Consider the following 12,812-nt stretch of genomic DNA (forward strand, 5'->3'; position numbering starts at 1 on the left):
TCACCAACACCAAAAACTACTTTAACCATTACTAAAAGCTACTCACAGCAACACCAAAAACTACTACCACGCAAAACAAAATCTATTCGCAAGATTGAAAAAATACTACCAGAGACTAACAAAACTACTATCAACGACTGAGAAAGCTATTACCAACCAACACAAAAACTACTATGAAACATTAAAACAACTATAAATTTACAATGTTGAAGGCTTGCAATGCTCAACCTTGCATGTATTGCACATATCATAATCCATCAACATAACTTGTATCCATGAGCATCATTCACTAGAGTGAGCCATAAAATCGATAGGAATTACCAAAATCAAACCAAAGCTATCAAATTCAATGACAAATATCAACAAATGAGTTTCTACCTAATCCAAAACTGTATCCATGAGCCTTCTCTTGCTCTATGTATGACTTGCAGAACTCCAGAACCTTCTGCTCCACGTCGCGGCACGCAACACTAGAGGGAACCGTAGACAAGTGCAATGCCTCCTTCACTATCCTCATCTGCTCCTTATCTACAAATTCAACACAATTTGCTAATTTAAAAACAAAACAAACACATTTTCTCCCAAAATTTAGTCTGACTTTGCTTGAACAAGGCTTGCCTCTGGGATTCCAGTTCGGCATAACAACAACCGGTGGTTTGCAATAGGCTTGAGGCTTTTTCTGACTGAAATACTTCTCAATTCCCTGTAAAATCAAACACAACTAAGCACTCTTGATTTGCCCAATCGTTTCTCGAATTCAATTCATACTATCCAATCAAAATCTCACATTTGCAGGAGTATTGATGCAAACACTGAGGTTCCGGCGAGCCAATTTACACTTCATCGGTGATGAGACCGGTCTCGGCGACGACGAATCCGACCTTAACTTCCGCTTCTGAGGAGTATTAGCGCAACCGCCATTCATTTTAGATCGGAACGATGATCGGAGCTTTGGGGCCGTTTCAGCTGCAGTTAGAGTCGTCAAAGGATTCCAACCAGAACACAGGCATCGATCAGAGGAGGTTGATTTCATATCTCCATTTTGGAATTGAACTCTGTGTGTGTGAGGCCAGAGAGAGAGAGAGAGAGAGAGAGAGAGAGAGAGAGAGAGGTCGACTTAGATTCGCGAAGGCGAACGAAGATCCGGTGAAGGCAAAGCTTATCGAAGACTCGCGATGTTTCCAGAAATTGGACGCCGACAAAGACTAGATGGTGCGCCGGCAGAGAGAGAGAGACAGAGAGAGAGAGCTTATCGAAGACTTGCGATGTTTCCAGAAATTGGACACCGGCAAAGACTGGATGGTGCGCTGGCGAGAGAGAGAGAGAAAGAGTTCATCATCCTCAGCGAGGCTTCATCTCAGTTTGCGAGAGAGAGAGAGAGATTTTCATCGTGGTAGAGAGAGAGAGAGATCGAGAATAACTGAAATTGAAAATTAAATGGTAAACAGGTGAGGGTAAAATAAGTATAGCATAAAAATGAGCTAATGATTTTATAGAAAATTACAAGGAAGTGTCACTTTGAGACTTATATTAGTGATAAAGCCACCCTTATCTTATCGTGAAAAATTAAAATTTAATAGGAGAATGAGGATTAATGTCTCTAAAATAGTAAAGAGATTCCTGCAATCGAAAAGAAAAATAATAGTAAAGAGATTCTTATCTTCCAAAAAACTTTCTTTTCATCTTATATAATTAAGCCAATTCCTAAGAAAATGGTTAAATTTTTGAACTACCATATATGCCCTCACATAATATAAATATTAGTAAACAAAATATTTCTATGTGAGGATAAGATAGTCAATAAACTATGATAAATTTGCAATATCTCCCATGAAAAAAGGAGAAACTTTTTTAAAATCAGGAAAGAAATTACTGTAATTTTTTTAATTTAAAAAAATAAAAGCCAATTGACATGTGCGGCCAGTCCATCATAATACCAATAAATTTGTCAGACATTGTGAGCAGAGAGCGGGCACGTCATGGCTCTGGAAGCTCCCCTTCTTCCCAAACCCACAACCCGATTTTCATTCAACCACCGCCGTGTCGCCGCCTCTGCCGCCGCTTTTCTTCGACTTCACAGAGGAGGACCTCATTCCCCATTCTCCGTCGGGAAAACCACTCGTCGTATCCCAACCACCATATTGGCGGCTAAGGCGGGTGCTGTGACTGAGCCGGTGACGCAATTGGAGTCAAAGCCGGTGAGAATAGTAGCCCTCGTCGGCAAAGGTAGCGTCAGCCCTCTCAAGGCTACACCTTGGGAAGACGTCATGCTCCACACCGTAAGTAAAACCCAAAAAAGTTTGCAACTTTAGTGAAAACTTGTATTGAATTCTCATATGAACATGAATTGTAAAAAGGGTAGTAATCTTTTGTTACCAGAGATGCTTTTGTTTCCAGAGGTGTTGTTGTTACCGTGTCCATAGAGTAAAATTGTTGCTGGGTAAATAGATGTTATTGGAGTTTGTGTGTAATTTGAGGTATAACATTGAGTCTTTACTTGAGAAAATGATGGTGAGCTTGAGGGGATGAGGTGCATAGTGATGTTTTACAGCTGAGACAAACCTGTATGAGAAAACATAAGAAATGGCCTGCCTCATTCAGTGTTGTAGGTCTTGGTTTAAATTTTCAGTTTAGCTTGTGCCTTTGTATGACCATTTTTGCCTGTTTATCGAACTGAAGGACCTCCATTTTGATGTTAGTGAGCTTACCTTGTGCTTTTAGATTTGTAGCGTCTAGTGCTTGGTTAACGATTCTCTCAAAGGCATGGGTTTTTCGTGTCAATTTTTGTGATACATTGTCTTTGAACAGGTGAAACGACTGAAATGGGTAGATGAAGGGTTTGAGATGGTTGTATTTACAGATGATATCTTCCAATCTAATGATCAAAATGTGGTGAGTTTCCGGGTGGAATTACAACGTGCTGATATTTTGGTAATCGTTGCTGTTACGAATCAAGAATCCGTCAAGTGGATTCAAGCTAATAGTGGGAATATTCAAAACATAATCTGTTTTGACTCATCTCCCAATTTGCAAAACAAGTTAGGAGGATCTTATATTCACGGTGCAGGCAAAGGAGATATCTTTGGCAAAATGTTTGACACTGCCGAATCAAAGAAAAGCAGTGAATCAATGAAAGTGGTACAGACTGTGTCACAGGCGTGGGAGCGGCATAATTCTGATGATATAAGGTTTTGTTTGTTGGTTATAATCAATGGGTATATAAGACCGGTGCCAATCCTGCAGAATCTGAGATCAAAAGGTCTTTCTACTCTGAGCTGCATGGTGAAGAACTGTGGACCTCAGATACTGAACTGCCTTCTGGATCCCAATTGTAGGAAAGCGCTTCAATGCTTGAATGAGTGCAGTCCAGTGGATCAAGTGTGTAACTATCGGTGCATTGCTTCGTATGAGAGTCCAGTTCTAGAAGCGTTTTCTCTCTGTGTGCTGCAGAAGCACAATTGTCTTGATTTGGATGCAAAGATCTCTGACAAACCATATGTGCCACCCATGGTTAAATTTCGAGGAAAGGACTTGTGCCACGAAACTGCTGAAGATCTTTTTGTTGGTTGGTTGGGAAGTTTGGATTGGAGTTGGCGTGTCGTGGCAGGGCAGAACCCAGCATATGATCAATTCCCTTGCCAGTACCAACTATTTTACAGGGGCAAGGCAAAAGGTTCATTTTGGTATGAGCCAGTTTTTCAGGTGAAAACACTGGAGGGGAAGATGGTTTGGAGGAGGCGGAAGTATCGTGTCAAGAGAAACAAAGTCCCAGGGACATTCCAATTCAGTGTCTTGGACAATGGGGTTGTTTCAAATGAGTCATGGACAATCGTGGATGTAGCTGATGATCTTAGTTGGGGTTTGTTTTACTACTCTGGTGCTGCAAGAGTTGCTGGACAATCTTATACTGGCGCTGTGCTTGTCAGTCCAGATGGGGCATACCCAAATGATGTGCATAGGAGCAGATTAGTTTCCGCTTTGGAGAACTGTGGAATTAAAGAGTGGGAGCTGTTTACAGTTAACAATTCTTCGTGTGCTAATCCTCCATTGGGGATTCCTGAGGGTTCACGTTTGCATTCCGTGATAGAAGTTAAAGATCAGAAATCTTTGTCGGATTTGGCAGAGGTATGAACTTCAAATACCATTGTCCATGAATGAGTCAATGAGTCATTTACTCGCAAAAGAAGCAGCCTCAAGGGACTGGGAAAACTATGAAGGTTGGTAAGGTTTAGGTGTGACTGCTTTTAGGCTTTTAGCATTGAGAAATGAATTTGACTAAAGAAGCTTATTGAAGTCCCTGCTCGATTCATAGTCATTTGTATCATTATCTGCTCACTTGACATTTACTTGCCACAGAAAGAAAGAGGAGCTCAATTAAGCTAAATGTATGCATTTAGTATCCTGTAAAGTTGTCTGTTATTGTAAACTACTGTGAATTGAGAATTATTTGCATGTAAAGCTAAATAGGTGAATTCAATGAATATAGAAGTCTTGAAAGACTCTTGATAATTGCAAAAGCGAGTGGATACTGGGATGTAATGCCTTTTATTTTAGATTACGAGAGGCCTTATAGGCCAGAACAAAAGAAACAAACTAACTAAAAGTCCTAACAGCAGGTCTAATTCTGAACTTCCTAACTGTAGCAACAGAGTCCATATCATCTAAATAAGCTTAGCTTGCAACTTCCAAGTTGCAAGGCATGAGAGGGAGGGAGGGAGGGTCTTCAAATTCAAGAGTTCCATGGTCCTGGGAATGTAATACCTTGTACTTTCAAGATCTATCTTTATTCTTTAGACAAAAAAGGAAAAGACATAAAAATCTGCAAGGTGTACACTGTTCAGAAAAAGAAAAAAGAAAAAAATTCAAAAATATGGTTCACAAAAAAAATATATGCACCAGCTGGGGATCGAACCCAGGTTTGTACCATGGCAGGGTACTATTCTACCACTAGACCACTGGTGCTGGATAATAAATGAGTGACTTCCAAGAAATTAGGAATTTCCGAGCGTAGTTGCTTCCAAGAAATTCGATTCCAAGAGGGGTTGGATTAGATCGAAACAATGATGTTTGCGGTCGATCGTTTAGGAGAACCCTAAGTTTGGAGAACTCTACAAGCTCCAAGCTTGGAGAACTCTACAAGCTCCAAGCTTGGAGAACTCTACAAGCTCCAAGCTTGGAGTGAGCACGAACCCCCATAGTTCGGCTTAATTTGGTCTCTCCTATGATAAAGAAATGAGGGTAGAAGAAAGGATGTTGGAAGTCCTTGAAAAAACAAGAGGAAAGTAACAAAAACTTCAAAAAATGGGAACGTTTAGAAAAGTTTACCTTGAAAAATTGTCGGAAATCTTGACAGGAAAAATGTCGCCTGAAAAGTCACCGGAAACGTGGCCGGAAAAGTTGTTGACCAGAGGTTGACCATTGACTAGCGCTGACGTGGCACTGGTGTTAACATGTCAGGATGATGTGGCTGTGTTGCTGACGTGGCGATCTTGCTAACGTGGCAGAAACTGTGGGTCAGTGGGTCTTCTGATGGCAAGTGGGCTGTGGGGCACTCTCTTTTCTTTTCCTTCTTCTTCTTCTGCGGGCACCGTGCCCTAATTTCTTTTCTTCTTTCTCTTTCTTCTTCTTTTTCTTCTTCTGCTGGGGCCTGCACCCTCATTTCTTTTCTTCTTCTGCTGGGCCCGCGCCTTCCTTTCTTTTCTTCTTTCTCTGTCTTCTTCTTTTTCTTCTTCTGCTGGGGCCCGCGCCTTCCTTTTTTTCTTCTTTCTGTTTCTTCTTCTGGGGCCCGCGCCCTTTCTTTTCGTCTTCTATTTTCTCTTTCTTTTCTTCTGGCCAAGCACGTGGCCGGCTCTCCCACTTTTTTCTTCCTCAGATGGCATTGACCGAGACGTCCTTCTTCCGATTCCTTGAATTTGACTCTAAAAAGGCTGATTGGAAGGTGGCAAACCGGGCAGGAATATTTAGGGTTTGGCTATTAAGTTTTTGGGTTAGGACTTCGTGCTGATAACGTATTTTAGGGAAACGAGAATTGAGAGAAAATTACTGTGTATTCTCATTGATAGTAGGGGCCTTTTTATATAGAGGATTACAATGTATAGAATCTCAATCATACAAGGAAAGTAATCGTACATTGAATAGGAATTTAAATCATTCTAATTTAACCCTATTACCACTAAGTCAAGTAACCTAGAGTTTGGACCAAACACAAATTAGGATTTACTTGAACAAAGTTGTTATTTTGTTATCATATGTCAATAATATATTTAAAATTATAACCATCAAAAATGGATACTAAATATTAATTATTTTCTTTAATTCAAGCTCGTTTTTGTTCAAATAAAGAGAGAGAACCCATAACTTTAGTTGAGACTCCTGTTATTATCTCAGGATGCTCTCTTAACGCTTCTTATTGTAATTTGAGGTTTAGGCTTAATGTCTCTCCCATTTATTCTGCGGTTTCATCAATGGTTAAGGCTTAGGGGCAGCCGTATTTGGCGCTTCCTTTCATAAAGAGAGAGAACCCATAATAGACCACCACAAAAAAAAAAAAATCGGACACTCGTTTAGCTCTGCTACTGCACTCGTACTCGTCCAATTCTGCTACTGCACTCGGACTTATCCAATTCTGCTATTGCTTGAAGATTGAGACAATATTGAAGGTTGCTACTACTTTGAGATGGAGATGAGATAAAGGTTAGCTCTGCTACTACTTGAAGAACCTCTCACTCTAAAATAAAAAATTACAATTTTCTCATCTTAGCATATGATCTTGAATTCAATTACAAATGAGCATCAAGAAGTAACTTACATGTTTTTCATCATATCTAAGACACCAAAAACCTTTTATGAGTGTCCATTCTTTTTGAGGCCATCCATTAAAGTGTTGCAAGTAACGATACCGGCGAGATTTCAGGCAAAATCCGGCAACCTCTAGCGAGGTTTTCGATAAAGTCCGTTGTCCTCCGACGAAGATTCTAATTAAGTCTCCAATGACTTCTTTCTCTTCTACCCTCTTTCTCTATGTAATAAAAGAGGAGAGAGCAAAATAATTCAAAAAAAAAATTAAGGTTGAGTATTAGAGAATAAAATCAATTATCTTATTAGAAAATTACAAGGAAGTGTCACTTTGAGAATTATATTAGTCATAAGGCTACCTAAATTATTTTGTACACATAAGGCCACTTTTGGGCTCAAAATCATGGGTTAATTACATATAAGTGCATCTTTAAATGTTTTTTTAGCCATAAGGCCACCAACTGGTTTTTTCCCTCATAAGGCCACTAGATTAAAAATTGTGTTATATTTTGGATATTAAAAACCAACATATTTACATAAATGCCACTAGAGTACAAAGTCAACAATCATTCTCTCTCTCTTCTCCGGCGGGGTCTCCAGCCAACTTCCGGCGGTCTCCGGTCAACCTCCGGCGAGTCTCCGGTCAACCTCCGCGCGGGTCTCTAGCCAACCTCCGGCAGGTCTCCGGCCAACTTCCGGCGAACTCCCGCGACCACAAAATCTACTGTCACTAACAACAAAAGCTACTGTGGCTAGCAACAAAAGCTACTCTAATGAGATTTCCGGCAACCTCCGGCGAGGCCACAAAAGCTACTGTCACCAGCAACAAAAGCTACTCTGATGAAATTTCCGGCAATCTTATGTGAGGTCACAAAAGCTACTGTCAGTTTGTCACCAACACTAAAAACTACTCTCACCAACAACAAATATTATTGTCACCAGCAACAAAAGCTACTCTGATGAGTTCTCCGACGAGGTCACAACAACTACTGTCATAAAAAATAAAAATTACTGTCACCAGCAACAAAACTACTCTCAGCAACACTAAAAGCTACTCCCACCAGCAACAAAAACTACTGTCACCAGAAACAAAAACTACTGTCACCAACAACAAAAACTACTCTCACCAATATCAAAAAATATACTCTCACCAACACCAAAAACTACTTTAACCATTACTAAAAGCTACTCACAGCAACACCAAAAACTACTACCATGCAAAACAAAATCTATTCGCAAGATTGAAAAAATACTACCAGAGACTAACAAAGCTACTATCACCGACTGAGAAAGCTATTACCAACCAACACAAAAACTACTATGAAACATTGAAACAACTATAAATTTACAATGTTGAAGGCTTGCAATGCTCAACCTTGCATGTATTGCACATATCATAATCCATCAACATAACTTGTATCCATGAGCATCATTCACTAGAGTGAGCCATAAAATCGATAGGAATTACCAAAATCAAACCAAAGCTATCAAATTCAATGACAAATATCAACAAATGAGTTTCTACCTAATCCAAAACTGTATCCATGAGCCTTCTCTTGCTCTATGTATGACTTGCAGAACTCCAGAACCTTCTGCTCCACGTCGCGGCACGCAACACTAGAGGGAACCTTAGACAAGTGCAATGCCTCCTTCACTATCCTCATCTGCTCCTTATCTACAAATTCAACACAATTTGCTAATTTAAAAACAAAACAAACACATTTTCTCCCAAAATTTAGTCTGACTTTGCTTGAACAAGGCTTGCCTCTGGGATTCCAGTTCGGCATAACAACAACTGGTGGTTTGCAATAGGCTTGAGGCTTTTTCTGACTGAAATACTTCTCAATTCCCTGTAAAATCAAACACAACTAAGCACTCTTGATTTGCCCAATCGTTTCTCGAATTCAATTCATACTATCCAATCAAAATCTCACATTTGCAGGAGTATTGATGCAAGCACTGAGGTTCCGGCGAGCCAATTTACGCTTCATCGGTGATGAGACCGGTCTCGGCGACGACGAATCCGACCTTAACTTCCGCTTCTGAGGAGTATTAGCGCAACCGCCATTCATTTTAGATCGGAACGATGATCGGAGCTTTGGGGCCGTTTCAGCTGCAGTTAGAGTCGTCAAAGGATTCCAACCAGAACACCGGCATCAATCGGAGGAGGTCGATTTCATATCTCCATTTTGGAATTGAACTCTGTGTGTGTGAGGCGAGAGAGAGAGAGAGAGAGAGAGAGAGAGAGAGAGAGAGAGAGAGAGAGAGAGAGAGAGAGAGAGAGAGAGAGAGAGAGAGAGAGGTCGACTTAGATTCGCGAAGGCGAACGAAGATCCGGTGAAGGCGAACAAAGATCCGGTGAAGGCAAAGCTTATCGAAGACTCGCGATGTTTCCAGAAATTGGACGCCGGCAAAGACTAGATGGTGCGCCGGCAGAGAGAGAGAGAGAGAGAGAGCTTATCGAAGACTTGCGATGTTTCCAGAAATTGGACACCGGCAAAGACTGGATGGTGCGCCGGCGGGGAGAGAGAGAGAAAGAGTTCATCATCCTCAGCGAGGCTTCATCTCAGTTTGCGAGAGAGAGAGAGAGATTTTCATCGTGGTAGAGAGAGAGAGATCGAGAATAACTGAAATTGAAAATTAAATGGTAAACAGGTGAGGGTAAAATAAGTATAGCATAAAAATGAGCTAATGATTTTATAGAAAATTACAAGGAAGTGTCACTTTGAGACTTATATTAGTGATAAGGCCACCCTTATCTTATCGTGAAAAATTAAAATTTAATAGGAGAATGAGGATTAATGTCGCTAAAATAGTAAAGAGATTCCTGCAATCGAAAAGAAAAATAATAGTAAAGAGATTCTTATCTTCCAAAAAACTTTCTTTTCATCTTATATAATTAAGCCAATTCCTAAGGGAATGGTTAAATTTTTGAACTACCATATATGCCCTCACATAATATAGATATTAGTAAACAAAATATTTCTATGTGAGGATAAGATAGTCAATAAACTATGATAAATTTGCAATATCTCCCATGAAAGAAGGAGAAACTTTTTTAAAACCAGGAGAGAAATTACTATAATTTTTTAATTTTAAAAAATAAAAGCCAATTCACATGTGCGGCCAGTCCATCATAATACCAATAAATTTGTCAGACATTGTGAGCAGAGGCACGTCATGGCTCTGGAAGCTCCCCTTCTTCCCAAACCCACAACCGGATTTTCATTCAACCACCGCCGTGTCGCCGCCTCTGCCGCCGCTTTTCTTCGACTTCACAGAGGAGGACCTCATTCCCCATTCTCCGTCGGGAAAACCACTCGTCGTGTCCCAACTACCATATTGGCGGCTAAGGCGGGTGCTGTGACTGAGCCGGTGACGCAATTGGAGTCAAAGCCGGTGAGAATAGTAGCCCTCGTCGGCAAAGGTAGCGTCAGCCCTCTCAAGGCTACACCTTGGGAAGACGTCATGCTCCACACCGTAAGTAAAACCCAAAAAAGTTTGCAACTTTAGTGAAAACTTGTATTGAATTCTCATATGAACATGAATTGTAAAAATGGTAGGAATCTTTTGTTACCAGAGATGCTGTTGTTACTGTGTCCATAGAGTAAAATTGTTGCTGGGTAAATAGATGTTATTGGAGTTTGTGTGTAATTTGAGGTATAACATTGAGTCTTTACTTGATAAAATGATGGTGGGCTTGAGGGGATGAGGTGCATAGTGATGTTTTACAGCTGAGACAAACCTGTATGAGAAAACATAAGAAATGGCCTGCCTCAGTGTAGGTCTTGGTGTAAATTTTCAGTTTAGCTTGTGCCTTTGTATGGCCATTTTTGCCTGTTTATAGAACTGAAGGACCTCCATTTTGATGTTAGTGAGCTTACCTTGTGCTTTTAGATTTGTAGCGTCTAGTGCTTGGTTAACGATTCTCTGAAAGGCATGGGTTTTTCATGTCAATTTCTGTGATACATTGTCTTTGAACAGGAGAAACGACTGAAATGGGTAGATGAAGGGTATGAGATGGTTGTATTTACGGATGATATCTGCCAATCTAATGATCAAAATGTGGTGAGTTTCCGGGTGGAATTACAACGTGCTGATATTTTGGTAATCGTTGCTGTTATAAATCAAGAATCCGTCAAGTGGATTCAAGCTAATAGTGGGAATATTCAAAACATAATCTGTTTTGACTCATCTCCCAATTTGCAAAACAAGTTAGGAGGATCTTATATTCATGGTGCAGGCAAAGGAGATATCTTTGGCAAAATGTTTGACACTGCCGAATCAAAGAAAAGCAGTGAATCAATGGAAGTGGTACAGACTGTGTCACAGGCGTGGGAGCGGCATAATTCTGATGATATAAGGTTTTGTTTGTTGGTTATAATCAATGGGTATATAAGACCGGTGCCAATCCTGCAGAATCTAAGATCGAAAGGTCTTTCTACTCTGAGCTGCGTGGTGAAGAACTGTGGACCTCAGATACTGAACTGCCTCCTGGATCCCAATTGTAGGAAAGCTCTTCAATGCTTGAATGAGTGCAGTCCGGTGGATCAAGTGTGTAACTATCGGTGCATTGCTTCGTATGAGAGTCCAGTTCTAGAAGCTTTTTCTCTGTGTGCGTTGCAGAAGCACAATTGTCTTGGGTTGGATGCAAAGATCCCTGACAAACCATATGTGCCACCCATGGTTAAATTTCGAGGAAAGGACTTGTGCCACGAAACTGCTGAAGATCTTTTTGTTGGTTGGTTGGGAAGTTTGGATTGGAGTTGGCGTGTCGTGGCAGGACAGAACCCAGCATATGATCAATTCCCTTGCCCGCACCAACTATTTTACAGGGGCAAGGCAAAAGGTTCATTTTGGTATGAGCCGGTTTTTCAGGTGAAAATGCTGGAGGGGAAGATGGTTTGGAGGAGGCGGAAGTATCGTGTCAAGAGAAACAAAGTCCCAGGGACATTCCAATTCAGTGTCTTGGACAATGGGGTTGTTTCAAATGAGTCATGGACAATCGTGGATGTAGCTGATGATCTTAGTTGGGGTTTGTTTTACTACTCTGGCGCTGCAAGAGTTGCTGGACAATCCTATACTGGCGCTGTGCTTGTCAGTCCAGATGGGGCATACCCAAATGATGTGCATAGGAGCAGATTAGTTTCCGCTTTGGAGAACTGTGGAATTAAAGAGTGGGAGCTGTTTACAGTTAACAATTCTTCGTGTGCTAATCCTCCATTGGGGATTCCTGAGGGTTCACGTTTGCATTCCGTGATAGAAGTTAAAGATCAGAAATCTTTGTCGGATGTGGCAGAGGTATGAACTTCAAATACCATTGTCCATGAATGAGTCAATGAGTCATTGACTTGCAAAAGAAGCAGCCTCAAGGGACTGGGAAAACTATGAAGGTTGGTAAGGTTTAGGTGTGCCTGCTTTTAGGCTTTTAGCATTGAGAAATGAATTTGACGATGTCCCTGCTCGATGCTCGATCCTCGATCCATAGTCATTTGTATAATTATCTGCTCACTTGACATTTACTTGCCACAGAAAGAAAAAGGAGCTCAATTAAGCTAAATGTATGCATTTAGTATCCTGTAAAGTTGTCTGTTATTGTAAACTACTGTGAATTGAGAATTATTTGCATGTAAAGCTAAATAGGTGAATTCCATGAATATAGAAGTCTTGAAAGACTCTTGATAATTGCAAAAGCGAGTGGATACTGGGATGTAATGCCTTTTATTTTAGATTACGAGAGGCCTTAAAGGCCAGAACAAAAGAAACAAACTAACTAAAAGACCTAACAGCAAGTCTAATTCTGAACTTCCTAACTGTAGCAACAGAGTCCATATCATCTAAATAAGCTTAGCTTGCAACTTCCAAGTTGCAAGGCATGAGATGGAGGGAGGGAGGGTCTTCAAATTCAAGAGTTCCATGGTCCTGGGAATGTAATACCTTTTATTTTCAAGATCTATCTTTATTCTTTAGACAAAAAAGGAAAAGACATAAAAATCTGCAAGGTGTACACTCCGCAG

The 12,812-nt window shown here is 40.6% G+C and overlaps 2 protein-coding genes and 1 non-coding gene across 3 annotated transcripts; 2 read left to right on the forward strand and 1 right to left on the reverse strand.

Moving 5' to 3' along the window:
• The first annotated feature begins 1,976 nt into the window (after nt 1-1,976).
• LOC112187272 lies at nt 1,977-4,523 on the forward strand. Its single transcript, XM_024326011.2, has 2 exons — nt 1,977-2,279; nt 2,809-4,523. The coding sequence occupies exons 1-2, from the start codon at nt 1,980-1,982 to the stop codon at nt 4,129-4,131; spliced, it is 1,623 nt and encodes a 540-aa protein (XP_024181779.1). The 5' UTR covers nt 1,977-1,979; the 3' UTR covers nt 4,132-4,523.
• A 368-nt stretch (nt 4,524-4,891) lies between these two features.
• TRNAG-GCC lies at nt 4,892-4,962 on the reverse strand. The gene has a single exon. It is a non-coding gene; the product is annotated as a tRNA-Gly (tRNA).
• Nucleotides 4,963-9,948: 4,986 nt separating this feature from the next.
• Nucleotides 9,949-12,435, forward strand: LOC112187271. Its single transcript, XM_024326010.2, has 2 exons — nt 9,949-10,275; nt 10,780-12,435. Exons 1-2 carry the CDS (start codon nt 9,976-9,978, stop codon nt 12,100-12,102), a joined length of 1,623 nt encoding a protein of 540 aa, XP_024181778.1. The 5' UTR covers nt 9,949-9,975; the 3' UTR covers nt 12,103-12,435.
• Nucleotides 12,436-12,812: the final 377 nt, after the last annotated feature.

The sequence above is a fragment of the Rosa chinensis genome, chromosome 2 (genome assembly GCF_002994745.2).
Source record: "Rosa chinensis cultivar Old Blush chromosome 2, RchiOBHm-V2, whole genome shotgun sequence".
In the NCBI taxonomy this organism is placed as follows: domain Eukaryota; kingdom Viridiplantae; phylum Streptophyta; class Magnoliopsida; order Rosales; family Rosaceae; genus Rosa; species Rosa chinensis.

Excerpts from the sequence above, each read along its gene's own strand:
- LOC112187271 (XM_024326010.2), top strand. The coding sequence starts at position 9,976 with ATGGCTCTGGAAGCTCCCCTTCTTCCCAAACCCACAACCGGATTTTCA. Across the intron at positions 10,276-10,779 it reads AAGACGTCATGCTCCACACC|GAGAAACGACTGAAATGGGT; the intron begins GTAAGTAAAACC and ends GTCTTTGAACAG.
- LOC112187272 (XM_024326011.2), top strand. The coding sequence starts at position 1,980 with ATGGCTCTGGAAGCTCCCCTTCTTCCCAAACCCACAACCCGATTTTCA. Across the intron at positions 2,280-2,808 it reads AAGACGTCATGCTCCACACC|GTGAAACGACTGAAATGGGT; the intron begins GTAAGTAAAACC and ends GTCTTTGAACAG.